Source organism: Galendromus occidentalis, unplaced genomic scaffold (assembly GCF_000255335.2).
Source record: "Galendromus occidentalis unplaced genomic scaffold, Mocc_1.1 scf7180000077463, whole genome shotgun sequence".
NCBI classification, from domain to species: Eukaryota; Metazoa; Arthropoda; class Arachnida; order Mesostigmata; family Phytoseiidae; genus Galendromus; species Galendromus occidentalis.
Window position 1 is genome coordinate 614,287 of NW_003805451.1, and position 24,093 is coordinate 638,379.

Genomic DNA, 24,093 nt, shown 5'->3' on the forward strand with positions numbered 1-24,093 from the left:
ATGACTTCGGACGTGCAGGTGATGGTTGAGACTCGAGACCCGAAGCCACTTGGTCGGTAGGTCGGTCACCTACCCGTTCCACATACGCTAATTTCATGCATAGTTTCGGGGACTTCTTTCTTACTGATCGGTTCCGAAACCCGGGACTGTAGAGGTACCCGGAATGGGCGGTTGTTAACACCCGGTTGTCCTGTGATGAACGAAACGAACGATGTTGGTGCTGTATATTCCGCGAGGGAAGTTTGTCGAATTAGTAACTCTTTGCTCAAGAGCACTTTGCTGTTACAAGGTGGTGCCACGACCGAAAGATTCTCACCGCTAGGGCGGCTTCGTTGCGAAAAGTCTCGCGACGAACCGCCTATGGGAGCACCTTCGTTGTGCTAGGATCGGAGACCCTGCTGATTCGGGGTGAATTCGATGTTCCCGTACATGAATTCGATGTTCCCGTACATGAACCATTCTGCGGAAGAATCGCAAAATGGTCCTCAGAAACCTTTGCTTCTGTTCTCATTCGCATCGCACTGACCACGAGAGAGGAAACAGTGCTCGGAGCCGCTGTATCGCCGAAAAAAATCAGTCCGTGAGCTTCTTTCGGCCGTCGCTGTATATTGGTAAGAATCGTATCGGAAACGAGCAAATGATTGATTGACTGAATGACCGAATCCGTCAAAGCTTGAGGGCGAACGGGTTCGATGGGTATGTAAACACGTGGTCGGTGGTACAATCAGGAATGGTCGAGGAAAGTCTTATGCAATAGAGGGAGTTCGACAGGGACTTTTGAGGAGCTAGATAAACTTCCTTCCTCCGGATGACAACGATTGTCCGAGGAGCTTTCATGGCTTTCATATCTCGCACCTTCCCCGTAAGTTTTGATTTGGAGTTTGGTTTTCACGGATTTTCAAGATTTCGTGCGATACCCTCTGTAGATACTCTGTACAAATTTCACTGCGAAACTCAACCAGACGGGGGAGCGGGGAGGTTTCTTCTGGAGAGGGAGCTGAATTTTCCTTGCAGTATTACGATTGTCAACATTCTCGTTGATTATCTTCGATTACGATAGCAGCTAAGAACGGGCATACGTATTATTAAAGATGAATATATATATTTAGGATATATCGCGCTATTTTGACGAGAGGCGCACATGACTCGTGCGCAGGTGACGCGAGACATGTAAGATTGCTTTGACGGATATTCTCGGGAGTAAAAGTTGTTTTTTGTAGATTTTCCTTTCCCCCTCTGATCTACAGTTTGACTCTTAAAATTCAGTTCGCAGCCTACGGAATCGTAATATTTGGGGATCTCCTCCAAGTTTCAACTAGAATATCAATCAACAATGGAAGAATGAAAATGATTTGTGAATAGCGACGGAAAGAGACAATTAATGTATGAATATCAATAAAGTTTTTCACTGTAAGTAAGTTTCCGTCCTGTGATCATTCAACGCCAAGAGGTGATTATGCTGGGAGGCTCCATTTCAAAATCGTCCATATTATCAAAAAGTTGACGCCTGAATCGCAACCTGATCGCGAATTCGAAGCTCGTACCAGGTCAGGCGGCCAGACCCGGAAGCATCGGCAAAAATGTCACACTCAAGTAGAAATCGGTAGATTTTGACGATGAGCTTGAAGAACCTTATCCGCGCGAGGCGGTCTCGCCTGTTCTTGACAAAGCTCGCCCTTGCCGCCTGGCATCCACTTCGCGCCAGACGGGATGAATGTCCCTGAGGTTTGAAATAAGAGGAATGTTGCCCCTTGGTGCTGGGACTACAGTGAAGACACCGTCGGGTCTCTCCTGGATGCGCGCAATATGTACCTGGTGAACGTTTCTGGAGCACCGTCAATCTGTACTCAGAGGTTCGACGAGAAAATTGCAACTTCCCTCCTGTTTCCTTGGTTGGAGAAAGAGAAAGGAAGTGCCTTATGGGAGACTACAGGTTACACATAGCATCTGAGACATTGGATCGCATTCAGTCGGTTCAGCCTCAAACTGACCGGAGTGTGCCCGTCGAGCAGCTGACCTAACATTCCGGCTGATGGGCTTCGGGGTTGTGCACCCGCATGTGTCAAGATTTTGCGAGCCAAATTGGACCTCATTAGTACTGTTGATGCGTCCCTCCCGAGATGAGCCTCGGTCAGTGCTGACGGGGAGCTCGAGCCTCGAGTCCAGCTCCGTTCGATGTATTGGTTCGTCCTAGAAAATCCTAGTTTTGCTCGATGAAGATATCCGCTCCCGAATCGAGAGAGAAACTTCCCGAAGCCGTCAGCTACGTAGGGAGTATATCGGCGACAGCTGAGATCTCGGAGGTCTCAGTTGGGACTCCTAGGAGGTCGGTGTTCAGGGCGCATCGAGCTATTGTATCCTTGAACTCATTGTGGAGTCACCGCGCTCTCCTCGCATTGTGGGACGGTCCGGGACCCGTGACCATTCCGGATTTCGGACTTAGGACCGCCCGAGCCATGAAGAGCTCCGGAGCCCCCGAATTTATTCCGGAGCAGGCGAGCGAGGGCGACCCGCGGTCGCGACGTTCCATAAATATCCGATATTTGAGAGCCATCGACGCTGACCAACGATCCCATGGATCCGGCTCTGCCTGATGGCATGGGCAGCATGAGTTTTCCTCAGTAGCTGGTCTTCGACTTTTGCACACTTGGAGCTCTGGTTTCCCCACTCGTTGACGGTCTGCTGAGCACTCAAAATACCTCGAGCAACATCCGGGGTGAACAATGAGAGGCCGCGGATTTCCGCCCGTTTTCAGATAGTTCGATTTTTGGTGCCTTATTCGTGGGGGAAATCTGTGAATCCAGGACACGGGCTCTCTCCCTTCGGGTTTCGACCGCGAATCCGAAGGAGATCCCAGAACCAGGCAACTTCCATCTCTTGTATCCCATCAGGTCTATCTGTGTTTTGCTCGAGGAATAAGTGATAATTTCTTGCGCGATCTCTCACGAATTCATTTCTGGAGTATGATCAGAATCAGGCTGAGCTCTTCGCTATAATGACCTCGACAGCTCTACAGCCGAAAGTGATCAGCAAAGGAACGCCGCGAGTGGTCGTGCATCGGGCGCGGAATACGAATCAAATTCCTGACAGCATCCTCAAAGATGAAAAACTCAAAAAAGCTATCGATGTTCTCCCCGCAAACTACAATTTCGAAATCTACAAGACAGTACACCGGTAAGTGGAAACAAAGGAAAAAGGGAGGGTTGTCATCATACTCATTATACAGATACATATATTATCGTAGGACCCCGGGGAACACCGAGTCTCTGATTTTCACGTGCATATATCCACCTTTCTCACTCCAGAATACGTCAACTGAGCGCCGAACTATCGCGCCCAGTGCAAGTGGCTCTTCAGCTACCCGAAGGACTGCTCATCTTCGCTCTGCCAATCTCGGATATACTCGAGGAGTTCTGCGAGTGTTCCACAGTTGTTTTCGGTGATGTCACGTACGGAGCTTGTTGCATAGATGATCTGGGCGCGAAAGCCCTATCTCTGGATCTTCTGGTACGTTGAAAATTCCTCCGTGGAATATCATCAGTTCTCATTCCGGTAGGCGAGAGAACAATGATATGCACTTTGCGGATCACAAAGCCTTAGCGTATACCATTCTCCTTTCACAGATCCACTACGGTCATTCCTGTCTAATACCGATGGATCGAACCGATACTCTCAAGGTTCTGTACATATTCGTGGATATTCGGATCGATATGCACCATCTCAAGGAAACCATCAAAGCGAACTTCGAGTGAGCCCGAATTTCAGACGGTATCCGAACGATTGAGATGCAGATTCTGAATTCAACGGATGGTGGACCTTCCGCAGTTGATGAGAAACGGTCACCCGCATCCGGACTCCTCGACGAGAATCTTAAGGCTCACCGCTGACTTTGCTTTCCAGACCGGCGACGCGGATTGGTGTCTTATCCACAATCCAGTTCGTTGCGACGACTCAAGCTCTCTGTGAACAATTGAGTGCCGAAGGCTACAATCTGCTCACACCCCAGACGAAACCTCTCTCGCCAGGCGAGACCCTGGGCTGTACATCGCCTCGATTCGATGCAGACGCAATTCTCTACGTCGGCGACGGACGATTCCATCTGGAAGCGGCAATGATCGCGAACCATCGGCTCAAAGCCTATAAATACGATCCGTACGACAAGACTTTGACTGAGGAAAACTATGCCTACGAGAAAATGCTCAAACTCCGTAGGGAGGTCGTGGAGCGGGCTGTGAACGCCAAGACCTTCGGTGTGATCCTTGGCACACTTGGACGACAAGGGTCGAACAAAGTTTTCGATCATCTGGAGGAAAGTCTCGTGGCTGCCGGGAAGACCGTGGTACGAGTTTTACTCAGCGAGATATTCCCGAAAAAACTGGCGCTTTTTGAAAATGTGGATGCTTGGGTCCAAATCGCTTGCCCCCGTCTCTCTATAGATTGGGGTTTAGCCTTCGGAGCGCCTCTACTGACGCCTTACGAGCTCAGCGTGGTGCTGAAGCAATCCGAGTGGTTAAAGGACTATCCAATGGATTTCTATTCGAGAGACAGTCTGGGCCCGTGGACACCGAACCACAAACCCAAGAAATCATGTGATGAGTGCGATTGTAAAAAATAAAGTTGTCCTACCCTGTTCCGGGGGAAGGGAGCTGAGTGATCCTGCGATCATGAGCAGTCCTTCGACTCATACAGACAGCTGTCGAATCTTTCTGCCTATTTTCGATGAATTCCACGAAGCATCATTCCATTTCTACTCCGGACCATCGGATGAATGAAGGCTGCGAAATGATCATTGCCTGAGCTTTGGAGCTGTAATTGATGATAATTGATTCTGGTCCATCAAGGCAAGCATTGGAGAATATTGTGATTGGTTCCCTGTCAGACCCCCTCTTTGATAGTCATCAGTCATCGGGAAGACTCCACAGGAGTCATTGCCAAGGTCATTCCGAGATTCAGAACCTCCCGGGCTCCTTGCTTTCCCTATCGTCAATCCACGGAATTAGTCTCGTTGTCGACCTTGAAAGAGGACGAATCGTTCTCCGGTGTAGAGGTTATGGAAACTCACCGCAGGACAGACGAAGGCGGGTGCTCCCCATAGCTGATTGAACACAGACAGCCGGTGGCTGTGTTCCATTGCCGAGGGGGAGTGTAACCTGACGTCGCGGATTTTGCGCTTGAAGAGGTGAGAATATACGATAGGTGGATAGTGGATACTCCTGGAGGAACAGTGATTGTGCTCCCCAGGTACGGGAGATAGCGAGAAAAGGGCGCCAGAAGAGATGGGAGATCCCGAACGCAACGCTCCACGTCCTTGTTTATTAGTTTTACCCGGGAATTATTCAAGTTCCGATCCGAGCACCCGTTTCCCCCCGATCCCACTCGCTTCGTTCCAACATCATCCTTGAGGTATTCCGCAGCGCTTGCCCGCATGCTCCCACACCACATGGATTTCCCGGCGGGCTGGCGGGTCGCCGTTCGCAATATGTGGAGCGAGTTGAGCAGTATGGAGACATGGCTCGCCCGCGGAAGATGTACAGTAGAGGACTAGGCATCAATAGAACAAATTTATTCTTGCATAAATATCACAGTGCTGGTGCGAACGTCGGAGGGAAGCTCACGGAATCATCCCTCGGTACCCTCGTAGTGTGGCACAGAGTTCAGAATAGCTTCCGTTCGACCATCGAAGGGCACGTCTTGATTGTTATGTATATAAGCCACGGGTAGATCGGCTTCGAACACGAAGTTCTTGCTCAATTGAATAGCCAGCTTAGAGGCGATCAGCCCCACGCCACCGGATCTCTGAGGACCCTTGTGATACACCCTGCCGTTGCTCGCTACCATCCATAAAGATTGGGGTTCGAAGGGAACCGACAACAATTTGCCAGCGTGATTATGATACAAAATGTCTTTCTCCAGCTGCGTGAAAACAATGGGAACATCATCGCACTTGATGTAGTTCATCTCCACGCCACACGGGCTCACGTATGGGAACTCATCCTACGAGAAAAACGTTCATCATTAAAACTCTGGAGATCTCGGGGCAACTTCGGGATTCGACTCGCCGTCCCTGTCCTTACAGCGATCAGCATGGAAAAGATAAATTCTCGCTCTCGATGGCGATGGAATCGCTCACAGTTACCCCGTAGAATCCGACGTCGTTCACTCGCACCCTCCGGAAGAAAAATTCGAGGAACTTGTGTTCTTTGAAACAAGATGTGAAGTTCTTTATGCGCGCGTCTTCCAAGAACAACATTCCTTGATGGTCGATCGCATAGAAATATTCCCTCTTATATTTCTGGCCGGCTTGACCTTGGACGTAAGTGAGAAGTCGCAGAGCCTGCCTGGAATATGAGTATCCATGAATTCCATAGGAGAGTTCTCTCGATCGGACGGGTGGTCCTCGGACTCATCAGGCAGAGGATTCGGAATTCGAACGTCCCGGGATGTCACAGCACAGAGACTCGCTGAATGCATTCGCGGCGACCGCTCACCTGGAATGACCGGCTCGGCTCTTCAACGTCAAATTGATGACGAGTTTTCGAAGCGACATGGATGCTCAGAATTTTCTTATTGCCAATTAAAACAAAAAGTTTCCTCGGAATACTGTCAAAGCTCTAGAGTCTTGTTGAGACGAGACTCAGTGATTCGAGCAATGTTGATATGCCGACTGCTTGCTGATAGTATATCCATTAGGATGAATATATCAAGGATTGATCCTAGGAACATAGGGAGCAGAGGAACGGGTGGCAAATTCCTCTCGTAGAACGGAGACTGGCGAAGAAGTCTTGAAGAATCTCCTCACTAGCTCCTCCGGATCCAAGACCGATCCCGACGAGGGCTAATAAAAGGCCCACACTTTGGCGGGGAGACTGTCAAGCCGCCACCGCCAAGTCGGTATCAACAAGGAGGCGGGCAACATTTCAAAACCGACTGCTGCCACGGAACGGGATCAGATCGGATCCGAAGCTGAGCGTGGAACAGCGGAAAGTCTCTCTTATGAAACTTCGCATTGATTTCCTGGGGCCGGGCTGTGACAAACATGCCATGTTCCTCGTCAGCGTTCGCCGCCGGTTTCGCGGATGGGCGTCAATTGCTCCCGAAGGGACCTAGTCGAGATCAGGTTTTCAGGGCGAATAGAGAGCGAAGGAGTGATCTAAACGCTCCCAGGGCCGACAGGAAGAGGTGGAAGGTGTCTAGCAGATTCACAAAAGTTTTCTCGACCGTCTCTGTACGATCTCGCTGGGCATGATCAATTCCTGACGGGAGCAGACTGGATCAGCTGATTCTGTCAGGTTCTCTGCGGGAGTCTTTCCTCCACTAGATCAATAAAAATTTCGAACCAGGGCCCAAGTTCAAGGTCGGTGGTCTGTTGTCACCGGCTATGGATGACCGGGTGGTTGGGGAAAGCCCTCATAATTACGAGACACTCATAGACTCATGAATTCTTCATGAGGGAGCAGCATACTTGGTGTGAGGTCGCTAAGTGGTGACAAATAGAACCACACAATCACCACAGCGAGATAGGAGCAATCCACACCACTGACACATGTCAAAGAGTATCCTCGGAACACACATCGATCGACCTCCTGGGGGAGCCTCCGCCAAGCAAAGGATCGTCGAGCGGGATTTCAAGTTGCGCTGCAGTGAAGCCTCGGGGACAAGCCGCGCTGGTCCGCTCGAATGCAGACGCACACAGAGAACCGAATGGAAACCGCGAGTTTTTTTGAATGGCTTGATTTCTGGCTCCGCCCCCAACAGCGGAAAAGTCGGCGAGGGTGAATGTTTATATGTCTGAGGTGGCCGTCGGGCTTTGTTCGTCAAAACAGCAAGTGTCTCAAGTATCAATCACAGACACCTGTGGTTGACTCGGGGCTGTCAATCGATAACCGGCGGAATTTCCCGTTATTCGAGGAAACTCACGGCGGGAGTTCGACTCGCCGAAAGCGGCTCCGAGCTCGCGAATACTCCGCTTCTACGGTATGGAGGAGCAACGCTCGCCCGCAGTGTTCTAGCCCCCGAGCGCAAGACGTCGCACCGCAGTGCCCAGCGAGTGTTCAGGCGAGCCCGGAGACCGGGCGCTCGCTCGGCCGGCAGAAGGCAAGCGATGGGACAGACTAGGAGTCTGGCGGGCAAGCGTTAGATTGCGTCGAGTGAGCATAATGCCTTTGGTGGTGCTGTATGTTACTCAAGCAGCAGCGGTGAGCTGGCAGCAGCGAGAGGTTGTCCCGGCTGGATGGCTGCTTGACGTCAGGGGACCTCCTAGCCAGCCAATGAGCGCCGGATGCCAGCCGTCGACCGACCAATCAGAGTTCAGCAGGCGGCCATACTGAGCCAAGCATAGCTACAACAGCAGCGAGTGGTGAGTGCTTCGAGCTAGAGCTTCGATAGATAAAACTATACAACCGACGTCCGCTAGGGCCGCCCGTGGCCCACACTCGACGCCCCGCGATCGTGCCAGCACTGGCGATCGGTCGCGCGGTCATCGTGGGGGCCCGAGCGACTCGAGAGCGTCCACCCCAGAGCCGACGTGCGGGCTTCACTACCCCGTAGAGTTTCGCACGTTCCCCTTTCTTCTGGCTGTTTACTAGCTAGACGCACGTGATTTATAGGTATCTACCGAACGCGCCCGATATATCCCGCGTGGCAATGTGTTCGAATTTCGTGCTTTTCGATCTGGCGCCCGTCTAAGCCTACATCGTCGCCACGAACAACGACCGACCGCAGCAGCAGCCGCGAGACGGCGATCGCCTATGCGACCGACGGCGCCAGGCCTAACGGCTGGTGCAGTTGCTACCGTTGCCGCCGCCGGCAGGCTCCAACTGATCGCGGTCCTGGTGGTGGTCGAGGACGGTGGCGGCGTTCGACTTTGAGAGACGATGACGATGATGTCTACGGAACGACGTCGTCGTCAGAAAGAAAGAGTTCGTCTGGTTATTCTCCTTGCCCATTCATCAGATCCTTTTTTTCTCTCCACGGCCGTCTCTTTAAGTCAACCACCACCACCACACAAACGTTCGCGGGTCGTCGTGTCGCGCTGGTTCAGTAAAAACGAGCGACGACAACAACGACAACTCTCGCAGAAGCAGCAGCAGCGGTTCATTCTTCTCGGTCTCTTTCGTTGGTCCTTTCCCCTCTCGCTCCACGCACACGACCAAGACCACCATCGGAACACATTTTCCATAGGCGCACAACTACCACGTTGATATGATCACTGCGAGCGACTGCAGGAACGAAGGTCCCGATCTCGGAATCGACAGCTTAACCGAGCATGACTCATCGACTTCTCCCACCTGGGAACTTGTCGTGAGCCGAAGAGTTCCGGGAGTAAGTTCCCATCGAGGTCGGACCGAGCATACAATAAATTATATCGCCATCCTCTGTGCGAAGCTTTTCCCAGACGCTGACGTGAGGGCCCGACGGGTGGACGTCTTCACCGAGTTATGGGGGACGGTCTCCACTCTTCGGCGCCGGACGGGGGGATTATCTCTGAGAAAAAACGCGTTTCGGTGTCTATCTCCGGGCTGTCCAACTGTCCATTGAGTTCATGGTACTGGACTAATTCCTTCCCTCCGATGTTCTATCGGAGGTACTAATGACTTATGATCCGCGGTAATTATCCGAGAGCAACGTCGAATCGAGCGTCACGAACTTCATTTCGTGGTCGTCTCTCAGGTTCTGTGGGTAGGGGAGGGGGGGGGGAGGGGTAAAAGATGGTCAGCTCTGAGTGAGAGGGATGAAAATCCACGATTCGGCATAGGGTTAAGGCGCAGCTAAGGGAACGACAGAGTAATTCCGGAATCTCATCGAGCCACCGCGTCTGTCTCATTCGTTTCCATGCTTCCACTAGCACGAGATATCGATTCCCTCGCTCTTCGACGCGCACTCATAGTTGGCGCTACCCTTAGATAGGGATCTATCCGAACTCAGTCGATGCCGACAGGAGACCCGCTCTCGAGTACGTTCTGTCCGCTGCGGCACCCAGCTTTCGTTGAATATCTCCGAGGGGGTTCTCCGGGCGGGGACGAAGTCCTCGATCCTTTTCCGATCGCTCTAGGTCTGAAATCAGTATTCCGATCGAGATAAGTCCATGCATCAGCGGTCTATATTAGCCTGTTTCTTCTACCGGAGTCGATCTTCGCCAATGACTGATGACGTCATAGAGATGATAATCGTTTCGCGAGGAATGAGTACGACATGAGGCCGATAGCGCTTCCTGAGGAAAAGTCGTGGAGAATGCATCCGTCAGAGTTCCGCCTCCTCCAGATCATCGACACAATCCGCGTAATTCGGTGTGGTAGCCGATCGCGCGCGTCGCGATCTGAGCTTCCTAGGAATAGAGGGGAACTCATAGGGATTAGGATTTCTGCCCTACGAGCTGATCTCTACCGAGCTCAGGGGTACCCACAGCGGTATCGTCACATCGTCTGCCGTTAGCTCTGTTTTGGGAGGGCTCGTCGTCGTAGCTCGTCGTCGTAGCGCGTTGATCTTCGCTGTACTCTCCCGCGCGCATATCCGACGCTTCAGTGGCGAACGGCGACTTAGCTCCTGTCCAGACAGCAGCACCACTACCCTCGCCGGTTGCGGCCATATTTACTATCACAAGCAAGCCACCATCCAGCAGCAGCAGCAGCATCGTACACACAACAGTTCCAAAGACAACTGAATACAGCGAAGCAAACGATCCCAATTTGTTGTGCGGTGTGTTGTTGCGTTTAGAGTTTCAATTAGGCTCCGCGCTCGGACAGCTTCCTCGCTCAGAGAGAATTGAGCGGCGAGTGAAGAAAAGCTTCCCGAGAAACGCTGTTGCGACTTCGAATTGGCGGCCAAAACAAGTCTAGGAAAATACCGCCGGTCTGACCCGTTTCAGTGACGCACAAGCGATCAAGGCAGCCGGGACTTCGCTCTGGTGGACCTTCTGTCAAGAAAGTGTACTCCGGACGGTGTTTCAGTGTTCTCGGTGAACGTTGAAATCTCCGAAGCAGGAAGCTCGGCCCAGGGATCAGCCGTTGACTGCCTGACCGAGCGAACGATCAAGCGATTGAGTGGGACACGATGGGGTTGTTGACGGCCGAACGTGCCCAAGTGAATTCTCGGACTTGTGCCTAAAGTATGGAAATGCGATTCCGGATCTCGAATGGATAGCCGCTTCAAAAAGCCGCTCTACTTAAGAACGTTTTCCATCCGATCGTAGTGGAAAGTCAGCTGGCCATCGAGTCGTGCAGCGAGCGAGCCCCATATCGCCAGAGTGATGAAGACGAGGAGGGCATTTGTTTTGTGACTCGGACTTGAAGTTTTTCGTCTGATCGCGGCTACGAACGAGGTTGGTGACCCCGTTTTTGCTTCTGGGCGCTGAAGCAAGTGCTTACTTGTGATTTTCGATGCTCCCATGGTCCTTCGCTCAGCGACGTTAAGACACCGACGGAAGTGTTCTTGAAGTTGATACGGCATACGTTTGTCTTCGAGCGTACACTTCACGTCGAATTCATCCAGTGAGGAGCGACTCCGGCTTCCACTCTCGACGACATCGGATGAAAGGCTGTACCGACTTTCGGTGTTCTTCCAAACGACTCAGTGCTCGTCAAGTGCATCGATTCTCCTTCAGTCAGAGAACAGACCTCTCCGTCCGTCAGTCTGTCTGTCGGTTCGCTAAATCGCCCGCCCGTCCGTCCATCCGTCGGGCGCTCAGGCGAGGAATCGCGTGGCGCAACGACCGGTAGCGGCGATAGAGTGCGCGACCGCCTCGACGCTTCTGTCAAGGCCGAAGTACTGATTTGGATTTCTTCTGCGACGGCGTCTATCCACTGACTGATCGAGATGGTTTCGAGGAATTCTGGCAGATGCTGCCTGCAAAACACCTGCACATGTTTCCGAAACTGAAGGTAACATCGAATTTCCCCGACTTTGATGTTCACCGATTTTACCGAATATTCCCAATCCGAATCGTCCAGCCGATGGACATAGGCATCTAGGGGCATTCGAATTCTCGAAACCAAGCGAATCTTAAGACGCACCCCCCACAACAATCCACCTAGGTCGACTGAACTGCTTTCCTGCTCACGGATAGCTGCCGATGTTCTGAAATTATCTCGTAGTTTTTCGAGTATCTCAACGATTCGGGGGAATTATCGACCGCGGGCCAGGAACCCGGCTCAGCGAGCTGGTTCCGCGTCGGTTCCCGTGGCTTTCCGCAACGAAACTCGATGAGCGGTTGCCTTCGAGGAAAATACCGCAGTTGATTTCGATGGGGAACTTTTAATTTGATGCCGCTACGACGTTCGAAAAAAACCGTCCTTCGACGTATCTAATGATGAAAGAAATGCCGGAAAACTGAGGGCCCGCCGGAATTTCTTTCGTTCGTTTCGTTCTCCCGGGCCGTGTTTTCGGTCGAGTCCGACTCTCGATCTGCAGAAGAAGCATCAGAAAGCTCCAATTTCATCGTATCGTTCTTCTCTTTTTCAGAAGCGAGCTCCTTCAGAACCTATATTGGAGGGCAAACTTGAATTGTTCTAGGGGGGGTGGAGAGCATCCGACCCCCCTTCCCGCATTCACCATAGATCCTCTATCTAATATCTTCTCTAGTCCTGGGTTGTCGTCCGCTTGCTCCTCGTCCGATGGCCGACCAAGTAATCAAGATGGGCAACATTCAAGTAGCGTCCAACACCCGATGGGGGCCCAGAACGGGGTCCCCGCATCGGGTGGCCAACCGTCGCAGATCGACCCGTCGGACTTCGGGTCGGCTGCCCACTTGCTGTTCCCGTCGGGGAATTTGGACATGGACGATGGAGGAAAATGCTTGCTAGATGTCATCAATGATCCGTTGCTGTTTCAATCGTTCTTCGAAGGACGCGAAGATGCAGATGGCCTTTCCGCTAACGTGGTTGACCAACAGCTCGAGAGTCTCGCCAACGGTTCCGGAAACCTGTTACTGGGAGCCAGCTCATCGAACTCCACACTCAGACCAGCTCCGCTCGCGAATGGTGGACAACTTCCTGTGTCGTCCACAGCAGACAACAATGGCCGTGCCACGAACGGCGAAAAGCAGCATAGTAACAATATCAATCAACTCAATTTTAGTCGTTTGGAAGATCACCTTGGCCCGGTGGATCTTCAAGCACCCAACGGTCCCCAGACAGCGTCACAAATTAATCTAGATCAGGTCAGTGTCGATTCTCGCTTGCGACAAGCTCGACGACACCGTCGTCCTCCCGGATTATGTTCGAGTGCTACCGTTCGACGGATTTTCGCATAGATTTGAGATTAGCCTTCTCCATTTCAGATCAATTTAAGACTAGATTCTGGAGTTCCGGGTCTTGATGCCCTCCATCAGCAATTGTTGTCTCAAGGCGCGTATTCGTGCGGTGGTTTAAGTAGGGATTTCGAAGATGTCTCTCAAGACACCCAACAACAACAGCACCTCTTAAGCAGTCAACAACTGTCAGCTGGTCATCTGCAAACAAATCAAACGCAGTCAAGCACATCCCCCATATCTGCATCGAACGTCGCGAGCAATGCGACGTTCCAACAAACGACAACGAACACCGCCGTGGACTGCCAGCAACGTGTTGTTGCCCAGTCCTACAACTCTTCATCGGCTGGAAGTTCTCCGGTTCTAACCCAGAACAGCATAAACGCTTCTCCTGTTCGTTCGCCGTTGAGTGTTAGTCAGCGGGCGACCCCGACCACGATCACTTCGGGCTCGCCCCTCATGATCCCCCAGCAACAGCAGCAGCAGCAGCAACAACAACACCAACCGCAACCTACCCCCAACATCAACAAATTCAACAACAGCAGCAGCAGCAACAACAACAACAGCTTCAACTCCAGCAACAACTCCAAATCCAGCAGCAGCATCAGCTGCAACAACAGCTGCAACAGCACCAGCTGCAACAACGGTTGCAGCAACAGCTGATTCAGCAGCAGCACCAAACGCCGGATCAGCAGCAACAAAAGCAACAAACCCAAAATCAGATCCTTCTGACGACAGGTCCACAGCGTTCTGTAACTCCGCAGACGCCAAATGGAGTTTCTAGCGCGACGACATCAAACCCAGCAACCCCGGCACAAGCATCCGAAGGGCTCACCCCTTCTCCAAGTCCCCAGCTGCAGCTTTTGCCGCAACAACCGCAATCGCAGCAGCAGCAGCGAACTCCACCCCTGCAAAGCGTACAGACATCACCTGCGCCGCAGCAACAAGCGGCGCAACAACAACCGGCGGCAGCTCCTGTGCAGCAGTCGGCGATCCTCACCGGTCATCAAGTCAGCAGTCAGGCGGCGGGCTCCCTACAATTGACGGCGGCGACGGCGACATCATCGACGGTAACTGCAGCACCGACTACCACGAGTCCGGCTCAAATAATTTTCGGGGCTCAACAAGGCATTATTCAGACGGGAGGTCCTGCAGGAACCATTTTGCTCAACCAGCCAATGCTCTCTCAGGCGGGACTGTCCGCCGGTCAGCAGCCGCTCATCGTACAATCGGTCAACGGTCAATTGCAGTTGATACGACCGCCTCAGATGATATCGCAAGCGGCCACGTCGAACAACGCGAACGCTCCGAAACTCATGCTGCAGACTGCTCAGAGTAGGTCCAACTTCGTGTTGGCGCCCAAACTGACTCCTGGTGGCGGTCTGTCGTTCCAACTGCAAGCGGCGCCGCATCAACAGCCAATACTCCTCCAACAGCCGACGATTCTCGGCGCGACGCCGACGTTCGTGCAAATGAGTACTCCGAACACCCCTCCCCTGATGGCTACGCCCACCCCTCCCTTGGCGACGACGCCCACCCCCGTACCGCCGCCCTCCACTCCGAGTCCTGCGCCAAGCAAACCGCCGACGCCAACAGGACATAAAGAAAGCAACAAGAACAATAAAAACAATAATAATAACAACAACAGCAATCATAACAACAACATCACTACCGGAAATATCAACAACAACAACAATAATAATAATAACAACAACAACAACAATATTGAAGAACAGCCCAAAGCCAGACCCAGTGTCAACTTGGGAGACCTCCTGAAGGAACATGGCATTCTAGACGCATCTCCGCCTCCGTCCCCTCCCGAGCCCGAATCGACACCAGTTCTCGAACAGCCCAAGAAGTCGGCTCTTCTTGAGCGGTTAACAGCAGCACACCCTCCTGTGAGTATGCACCCCTCGATGTCTACGAGAGATTCTTCAATAAATTACCTCCAGACGATCCACAGCGACCACCCCCTGGGAAATTAAATTACGATTCCCTGGGAACCTCTGGAAGAGATCGCATGCTGTTACTGACGTGGAATTTGATTGTTTCAGACTCCAGCACCGACGACGACGACGCAGAAGGTCGGCATGCTGCAGATTAACGGGAACATGGTGCCGGTAGTTCTCCCTCCACAGGTGGCGGGACAACCTTCAAATGTAATCAATGTACAGACTCTTCGACAACCAACGCCTCAAGTTGTATCTAGGGAACAACAGCCCCAAACTCCGCAATTGACCTCTCCTAATTTAAGTGCTATGCAGCCCACTGTGATTCAGCCCGCAGCTACTGGCGGTGCTCCAAGGTACTTCCGAATGATTTTCCACCGCTCTTATTCGACGGAGAATTTCCAGAGCCCACCTCGTCCGACGAGGGGGAAGACCGCTGCACTCGGCTCGTCCGGTTCCTAACTTGAATCATTCGCTTTTCCAGGATGGTATACTTGTCTAATAATACGACATTGGGGAACGGCGGGAAAGTGGTCTCGATGCTCGGCGGTCAGATCGGTCAGCCGGGTCAGGTTGTTATCAGACACGGAGTGCCCACCAGGACTCACCAGACCTCCCCGGTCAACGATCCTCTATACGACAGATTGAAGACTCAGCTGGCGGGTTTAAGTGCCCTGGAAAATCCCACGATACAACAACGACTCCTTCTGCAGCAAATGGTCGGTCTTCAAGAGAAAATGAAGGAACAGGCTTCCCAGCAAAATAACCAGCAAGCCCAGCCAGCTCAGCCTCTGCTGGTGACTCCTCAGAGCGGCCAGGTCGTACTGGGGGGAGGTGTGAGCGGCATGCAACCGCAGATTATTACTATTCAACCGCAGCAACTGCAACAGCTGCAAGCGAATCAGCAACAGCTCCGGTCTCAACAACACGTAAGTTTTTTTTTTCTCTTCGGTTTTCCCTCCTGTTCTGTTTTCGCAAACACACCAGCACTCTTGTCGCGTCGATCCGCTGGCACCCGATACATTTTTCGACACTTCGCGAGTCGAATCCAATACGGACAGGGAAACACATGCGTACTCGAATCAAGACTCCCCAGTAGTTCTCGAAATCCGCTCTCCCTGATCGTAGAGATGGTGTCCGCTGCGGCAGACAATTCCCCAATTCCCCCCGCTCTACGTCGATATGTAATTTAGTCCCATTGTTCGAATCATATGTACGTATGTATGTCCGCTTCGCTCCGCTTAACTTCCAACTAACTTTGCTAACGGTCGCTAACGGGTACTTACTAACGGCAGCTAAGAACCATCGCGCCTGCGCCGATTCAAATGCCAAACGGGGCCAAACTGCAGATGGCTAAGGGTTCGACGGCCATTGATCCTGCGCAACTCCTACTCGCTAACGGATCAGCTCTAATCAATGGTCAACTACTCGGAGGAATGCCTCCGGGGGTGGTGGTAGTACAAACGTCTCAGGCGATGACCGTTCCGACATCTACGGGGGGCACGGTTCAGGTCAGCACGGTCGCAGCGGCGTCGCAAGGCGCTACCACGTTCGTTAACGCACTCAATAACCCGGCCACTAACACTTTGGCTGTCGGACAAGACCCCAGCAAACAAATTAGCCAAGCAAACCCGGCGGCACCTTTCATTCTTGGAGGCCTAAACGCTAATCAGCAAATCTTCAAGAAGGTCGTGCTCGGCAACGTCAACGGCATTCCGACGATGGTTCAAATAAATTCGAATCAACTCAACCAGCTGGGCCAGTTCGGCCAGAACCAAGGAATCGTCCAACTGATGACCCAGCCCCAAGCCACCCAGCTGATGTCGACGGCGCCGAAGCAATTGCCGGTTGTAAAATCCGTCAATTCGATCTTGAACAAAGCCACCACGTCGTCGATGTCGTCGTCCGGGATGATGGCAGCGACCGTATCGACCTCCTCGTCCCCAGCTACATCGTTCATCCTGACTTCATCATCGTCGTCGCCATGCGTGTTCTCGGTAGCGACCCTGGTGTCGACATCTGCGACAACATTGACTACCACAACCTCGACAACGAATAGCGCCGCGATACCGTCGGCAAGTCAAGAACCGCGGACCAAGGTCCGAATGCAGGCGCCACCTGCTCCGCCTGTGAAGATGGAAGTGTGCGATTCCACTGTTGGGACCACCAGTCTTCCGTCGAAACAGGAAAGCTGCCTCCCGCAGAAAACGATTCCGATCATCAGCCCCACCGTTGCCGCATCTCATACTGTAAGCAGAGTCGAAAAAGAAAGAACACGCCAACGAGACTTTTCGGAATGCTGGAATGGAGTTGTTATTTCATCTCGTTTTCCGGGACGCTTGCGCTAGGGCTTGTTACAACGCTAACAGCTTCTGAGAGAGCTTATGTTAACGCTTGGCCCACCGATTGTTGTCGTTTCTTTCGGATGTCTGTCTGTGTTTCTCATTCCTGTGTTCGTTGTGCATGGTTTCCCCAAAAAAAGTATTCCGCCCCCCCCTTCCCCCATCCTCCTCCCGCCGGGGTTCTGCCCGAACCTCCTACTCCTCCTCCTTCTTATGACCTCCGAGCGACCTCTGCTCCAGAACTCCTTTTCCTCCCGCCATGCTTCGGTTTGTGAGTGTTTTGATTTTTCGGACTCCCGAACGTCTTCTGCTCGAAGAGTCCTATGCCCCACCGCACCCTTCGGTCCTTGAGTGAAATGTTTTCCGAACCCGAGCTCGACTCCCTCTCCGGGAAAAGTTATTGCGTCTCGGGTTATTTGCTCTTATCTACAATCTTTCACCTGAGCCGGATTCTGGAATTTGTCAGAAGACGGTGTTGAGATCTCGACGCGATCCGCTTCGTTCCTGACAGTTCCCTCGATATTCGCAGCCTCTGATCTCAACCTGCAGTTCACCTTCCCCGGCGTTAGCGGGGACCTCGGGCACCGTGGCCTCGAGACAACCCATAAAGGTCCAAGTCCCTGTGAGTGTTCCGATGAACATCGCTGTAAATAGCGCCAACAAGAAGCACGTGAGTACTTTAGAGTCTACGATTCCGAAACCCCGATATGCAGCATACACCTGATGCCATGCAAGAGTGAGATCGAGCTGGACCCATCGAGAGGAAGGCAGCGCTAATTTTCTCACTCCCCACAGACTCCACCGAAGAAGGTCGCTCCCATTGAGGACAAATTGAAAACAACCCCGACCACTATCAAGTGTGAGATCCCGACCCCTTCGCCAAGCAATGTCCTGCCCCAAGTCAAACAAGAAACGAAACAAATTAACGGCGGGTTCGAACTTATCCAATCGCCGGTGTCCGCGCCCAAAGCAGCAATCTCATCTACGCCGCCAGCGTTGCCGCAGCAGCAGATACAGCAGCAGCAACAGCAGCAGCAGCAGCAGCAAGCGCCAACGTTGTCGAAAGCGGCCAAGAAGAGACAAGTTGCCAAAGAGCGCGAACGACTCGCACAAGAGAAAGCCAAGAGAACCCGTTTTGAGAAGCTCGTCTCTCGCGACCAACAATCCATATTGACCCCATCCCTCGATGAGTTCCGGAGCCGGGACGACGCTATCGAGCGCTTACTCCCCTACCACCTAAATGACGTCGGAGGACCCTCAGTTCTTGACTTGCAGGCGCAAGACGCCTCATTTGAAAACCTTTCTTCACATCTTCTGCGACAGAAGGTCAACCTGATCTCAAGATTCCACTTCAGCAGGTTCAGGTCCGGCTTGGTAAGTTTGCCCTCCGTATTTTCCCGCGAGATGGGTCATCCTGACAAATCCGCGAACGTATTGCACTACGGTGAAACCTTGTCACAATGAACCTCCAGGACCGAAAAAGTGTGTTCGTGGTGAAGATAATTTGCTTGGACGAATGTTTTCCATCATTATTTCTACGGCAAGCTGGCCAGACGGATGGCAAAAAAGTCTCCGTTTTACGGAAAATTCCGTGTTGAGGTGTTCGTTGTGACGAGGTTCCACTTTATTCAGTTTGTCCGGGCTTCGGTAACCTGAGCCGGGCTCAGGTATTCGACGTGTTCTAGAGATTCACGACGGGAGTCGGTGGAAATCATGAATTAATATCCCGACAAAAATCATAGTAATGCAGATTATATATACGATTCAAATTTTCGAACGGTTCTGATGAGGCTCTTCCCTGCTTGCAGCTCGAATGTTCTACTAGCGAACAAATGTTGGTGTCCAGAATGCTTCTCGAAGACGAAATGGACATGAAAGCCGAGCGCAGCCATGACGACGATCCAGTAGATGCAAGAAAAGGTAAACATATGGAAGAGTACGACGACAGTATGGACAACGTGAAAGGGACCAGCGAGGCTTCCTCGTCGATGATTCACGCGCCAGAGAGTCTTGATCTGGAGGATGGTATTTCTTCGCATTCCACTAGCTGTCAATTGGCAGACCACGTGGTAGGCGACGTGAGCAACCAGGCGCTCGGGGAAGACTCTTTGTCAGATCTGGTTTCGGACAGCCATTTGTTGTCAAACCAGTTGTTGGCGCCAAGTGACGATCCCGACCTCGACAACGCTGTGAACTCGATACTCTTTGCATAGTAAGCAACTTTTCTCGCCGAGTCTCTCCACAATTCCGACAGCGCGTCCCATCCCCGTCTCCGAATCTCGATTTGACGCATCGATCGATCGATTGAATCGACCCGGGATCATTGCGTCCTTGGCGACGAACAAAACCCACATTCTCACCCAAACCCGTTCACCCAAACAGCAGCAACAGAGAACATCGTGGCGGCCAGCTATTTTACTCAATTTAGATATCGATGATCAAGAGCAACTGTTGGGTTTCCTAACTTATCCGAGGAAACTTCGATCTCGCAGCAACGGCTAGCAGTTGATGATGGAGACGACGGAGAACGCGTCAAAGACGAATATAACCATGGCGATGATGATAATGATAATGATGATATAATGTTTTGTGATTTAGTCTAAGTCGTCTTCGCTGTTTCTCAAACTGTCGACGACCTCGGGACCGATGCGGTAAACTGCGGATCATGGCGGGCAGGCGAACGACGGACGCTGATGTCGCGCACGCGCGTGTCTTCTTCCTCAGTCGGGTGTCGCGACGGCGGCGCAATCCATACGTGGTATCATTTCTTTTTATACACAAAATGACATTTTCAAATGCGGGAAGGAATAATGCACTCGAATGAAATGGTTCTATATTGTATCTTATTGTACAAAATACTGTTAGTCTCAACGACAAACGCGCGCCGATGCTCCAGGAAGGAGATCCCGATCAGCTCGTCTCCCCCCAAGCAACTGACTCAACTCAATGCGACTCCAGCGGTCTGCATGGTCCCGGTACGAAAATGTTTGAGAAGCGTTGGCCTTCGGTACAACTAGAACAAGTGGGAATCATCCACGATCAATATGAATGCACTGCAACGAGAGAGTGAGAGAGTTTCGAGGAAAGGACAAAAACCCACAAAACGGGATTCTGAATGAGACCTGTAAACACGAGCCAGAACAAATACTATACGGAATGGGAACGAATGTTGAGCCTTGTCTGGAACGATTGGATCATACTTAGTTTAAAATCGTCTTCGCCGATCATGGGTTGTGTACAGGATGACTGCGCGGACGAGTGGTCCTCAACCTGAGTATTGTCTTGGCGAGCAACCGAGAAAGCATGGCGAGGAAATTGAGAACGATGAGGATGAACGAGAAGTTCGACGATGTGGACGACGGCATTTGGAAGATGATTGACCTCAAACATACGAAGCAGACGCGTGTAAATTATTGTGTTGTTAACAGAGATGTCAACAGATACTTTCAGAGTGACTAGTACCGGGGAATTGTAGAACTTTGCTTGTTAAAAAAACACGGACGACGGACATGACTTTTCTCAACATTTCCAGTCTTTTCCGGATAGGTAGACCTTCAGCTCTGGACGAGTTAGCAGCTGTGTGTCCGGGGTGCTTCCTCGCGTTCGTGGCTGGTGCAGGTGTGTGTTCCTTGTGTTGAAAGTGACTTGTTGGAGCTGTCAACATGATTTCTTTTCAACTTGGCGCAGAACTTCCGGTCTGTTTCAAGCTCACCCCATGGTGGTCACGGTCGAATCCCGGCAAGAGACCCTCGCGGAGAGCTTGACACCGAAGTGAGATGAGGGAAATATCCCTGCATTCGCGAACGTCACCTTATCGATTACAATCGTTCCTCATCTCACTCGTGTCGCTTTCCCGCTCTTCGAAGGGAGGAAAATCAGAAAATCGACTCAGCGACGAGAGATGCATTCCTCGTGTCTTCATTCGCTGATTTCATCGGCGTCAAAATCGAGCGCTTATCCAAGATCGGCGTTCTGGATGTCGCAAGATGCACGCACCTACGCTGAAGCTCATTCTTAGGGGAAGTTCACGACGTTGGCAACTCACTCGCTCCGGCCCTTCGATCCCGACGGGATCGGGTGGAGCACATTCATATCAACATACAGGGATGAAAGAAAAAAATGTATTCGAGCCACCTCTCGCTGCCTCACAAGGATTGGCCACGGAATTGTTGAATCAGTAATGGACAGGGTAAGACAATTACTAGCGCGATCCATCGAAACTCTATCTCCCGATCCGTATTCCACTGGGTATACGCATTAGGAACTTGAGGCTGCTCTTCCATTCGGAACATGACCGAGATCGATTGATCCTGGATGAGAACGAGCCATCGGAAGATCATCCGATCATCGGTAGATTGCCCGTCGTGTAGAGAAAAAAACGGAAATCCCGGAAACCAACCGAGATCGCGAGTTCGGAATCAGAGAAGTATCGAGTGGCGAACGGCTGCTACTCCGTTCTGAGTTCATGTCGACGTGACTGAGAGACCCAAGTGTTCGCGTTGGATATATGATAATGTCGAAATATACGTGTAAATACCATTATATGTATGGGAATAATGAACAAACGAAAAGCAAACAACAAATTGTCTCTGTATATATAAATAGTATATGATGTGGGAAGGGTAACTGATGCTAAATGGACTTAAATCTTTGCGGAATGAAATACAAGGAGAAAAAACTTGGAAGTGTGTTGACTTTTATTTGTAGTTCCCAGAAACTCCTAAGATTAATAAACATATCCCTCCGAATTCAGAGAAAAACAGAAAAAACTTTCCGTTTTCATTCCCTCAATTCGAACTTAGCTCCGCGTTGGACCCGTCGCGAGGAGCTTTTCCCTGGTATGGGAAGGCTACAGACGAATGTTCATGCTTGAAGTTGAATCATCTCGGCCAGGGCTTCCCGGGATCTTCTTTTGGCGAGAATCCTCCTCGCGACTCGCCGGGGGCTCGGACGATATCCATGATGATGATCTCGTAGGTGAGGCAACGATCCTTGAGAAATTCAGTCGGCGCTGAATCGAACTTAGACAGCAAATTCAGACAGCCCTGGAGGTACCTGACTGCGCTTCTCGACTCGACTTCGGCCCCTGCGATAATTGAAGACGTCCCATGAGCCCACAAGCAGAACCGGTGAAGTTCTCGATTTATTTTTCAGCGTCCTCCATGTCCTGCCTTAAATCGTCGATTGTGATAATTATCAAACATACGTGCGAAACTTAGCTGAAATCCAGGGTGAACGTGCACATCAGCAGTGCAATGAAAAATAGGATCATAACGAGGCCAACGACGAGCGCTACCTCCATTGCGCCCAGAGAATCTATGAGTTTATAAGTCAATACGCATTGATTTCTGTGAACACAGCCCTTCACCGAAGAAGGTGAACACATTTGCGGCGATAGAGCTAGGAACTTTTTATGTCGGTGATCTGGGAGTAGATTCTCGATTGTACAGTTGTAGATCGTGTTGGAACAGGTGACTCTCTCTGTCGGATGTAAACAGGTATCGGCGTCCGTCCCCGAGCAGAATAGGAGACCAGCCCGCAAACGCTTGCAGTCACGTAGGTAAGCTCCTACATCCCAAACTCTCACTTGGGAGCCGGGGCATGGCTGTTCTACGGCGTGCGCCGAAGCCGCGACGAGGACTGAAGTCGAGAGCCAAGTTCCGAGCCGCAGCAACATCGTTCTTTCGGGGCGATGCTTCCCGGATTTTTCGTATGTCAGACTCTAGTTTCCAACAGCAGTACGATGTGCGCGCAGAGCTTTCGATTTTCGGCCGTCTAGCTGTACCTTGTGACGGACCTCCTATCCGGGCGTTCCACCACAGGATCCGGCGGTGGGGACGAGGGGACGGAATTGTCCTGGTTGAGAAAACATCGTCCTTGCGTCACTCTAGCGATATTCAGACCCAGAGAGATCAACCGACGAGCCGAAACGACCAGGGAGGCAACGGAGTTGGATCGTCCCCGAATCAACTTCCTTCCCCAACAAAAACCTCCGGCCTCCCCATGTTTGTCAGATTCCGGAGGTACAGACTGCCCGCGGGGAACTGGCTATCTGGGATTCATCTCGCGCGAGCAAGATAAAACCACTTCATTGCCCGAGCTAGCGACCTTTCCCCTCTCCCGGAGCATTGACTCAATCGAATGTACTTTGTCTCGTGGTTTGTTGGAGACATGTGGTTTCTAGTCGAAGCAGCCCCCATGAATTCCACACTATTCGCTCGACTTCATCGCCTCAGGATGGTATTACCCGGAGCCCCTCGATCTGTCTCCGCATCAGGAATGCAACTTGTATAACAGTACGAAGACGATGACCGCCGTCAGGCCGAGCATGATTTTTCTGTTGCGTCTTTCTCGTAGGCTCTCCAAGCGATACGTAGATAAGCATCCGCCTTCGTACACGCATCCTCTCTTGCCTGACGGCCAACAGAAACGCGGGCTCACTATTTTCAGGATGGCGTCATCACTATATGATATATAAGGAAGCCTCAATCTACGAACGGACGCAGGAAAAAATCCAGAATCCGAGCCAGAAGAGAGGAAAGATTCAGAATGTTCGACG

At 51.7% G+C, this 24,093-nt stretch overlaps 3 protein-coding genes across 3 annotated transcripts; 2 read left to right on the forward strand and 1 right to left on the reverse strand.

Moving 5' to 3' along the window:
• The first annotated feature begins 2,995 nt into the window (after positions 1-2,995).
• Dph1 (diphthamide biosynthesis 1) lies at positions 2,996-4,615 on the forward strand. Its single transcript, XM_003744269.1, has 4 exons — positions 2,996-3,174; positions 3,306-3,507; positions 3,624-3,748; positions 3,901-4,615. The coding sequence occupies exons 1-4, from the start codon at positions 2,996-2,998 to the stop codon at positions 4,613-4,615; spliced, it is 1,221 nt and encodes a 406-aa protein (XP_003744317.1).
• Positions 4,616-5,557: 942 nt separating this feature from the next.
• Positions 5,558-7,099, reverse strand: LOC100906944 (UPF0598 protein CG30010). Its single transcript, XM_003744270.2, has 3 exons — positions 6,489-7,099; positions 6,137-6,338; positions 5,558-5,994 (listed from the first exon to the last, which is right to left on the reverse strand). The coding sequence occupies exons 1-3, from the start codon at positions 6,545-6,547 to the stop codon at positions 5,620-5,622; spliced, it is 636 nt and encodes a 211-aa protein (XP_003744318.1). The 5' UTR covers positions 6,548-7,099; the 3' UTR covers positions 5,558-5,619.
• A 5,670-nt stretch (positions 7,100-12,769) lies between these two features.
• Positions 12,770-19,747, forward strand: LOC108864371 (mucin-5AC-like). Its single transcript, XM_029111721.1, has 9 exons — positions 12,770-13,153; positions 13,274-13,654; positions 13,786-15,145; positions 15,305-15,548; positions 15,677-16,121; positions 16,488-17,441; positions 18,064-18,204; positions 18,330-18,908; positions 19,343-19,747. The coding sequence occupies exons 1-9, from the start codon at positions 12,770-12,772 to the stop codon at positions 19,745-19,747; spliced, it is 4,893 nt and encodes a 1,630-aa protein (XP_028967554.1).
• The last annotated feature ends 4,346 nt before the right edge of the window (positions 19,748-24,093 follow it).

What these genes read in the sequence shown, in the direction of transcription:
- Dph1 (XM_003744269.1), top strand. Translation starts at nt 2,996, where the DNA reads ATGACCTCGACAGCTCTACAGCCGAAAGTGATCAGCAAAGGAACGCCG. An exon ending in ATCTACAAGACAGTACACCG is followed by an intron (nt 3,175 to 3,305) that starts GTAAGTGGAAAC and finishes TTCTCACTCCAG; the next exon opens with AATACGTCAACTGAGCGCCG. An exon ending in ACCATCAAAGCGAACTTCGA is followed by an intron (nt 3,749 to 3,900) that starts GTGAGCCCGAAT and finishes TTTGCTTTCCAG; the next exon opens with ACCGGCGACGCGGATTGGTG.
- LOC100906944 (XM_003744270.2), bottom strand. Translation starts at nt 6,547, where the DNA reads ATGTCGCTTCGAAAACTCGTCATCAATTTGACGTTGAAGAGCCGAGCC. An exon ending in AGCCGAGCCGGTCATTCCAG is followed by an intron (nt 6,339 to 6,488) that starts GTGAGCGGTCGC and finishes CTCATATTCCAG; the next exon opens with GCAGGCTCTGCGACTTCTCA. An exon ending in ACGACGTCGGATTCTACGGG is followed by an intron (nt 5,995 to 6,136) that starts GTAACTGTGAGC and finishes TTTTTCTCGTAG; the next exon opens with GATGAGTTCCCATACGTGAG.
- LOC108864371 (XM_029111721.1), top strand. Translation starts at nt 12,770, where the DNA reads ATGGACGATGGAGGAAAATGCTTGCTAGATGTCATCAATGATCCGTTG. An exon ending in CTGTTCGTTCGCCGTTGAGT is followed by an intron (nt 13,655 to 13,785) that starts GTTAGTCAGCGG and finishes ATTCAACAACAG; the next exon opens with CAGCAGCAGCAACAACAACA. An exon ending in ATAGCGCCAACAAGAAGCAC is followed by an intron (nt 18,205 to 18,329) that starts GTGAGTACTTTA and finishes CACTCCCCACAG; the next exon opens with ACTCCACCGAAGAAGGTCGC.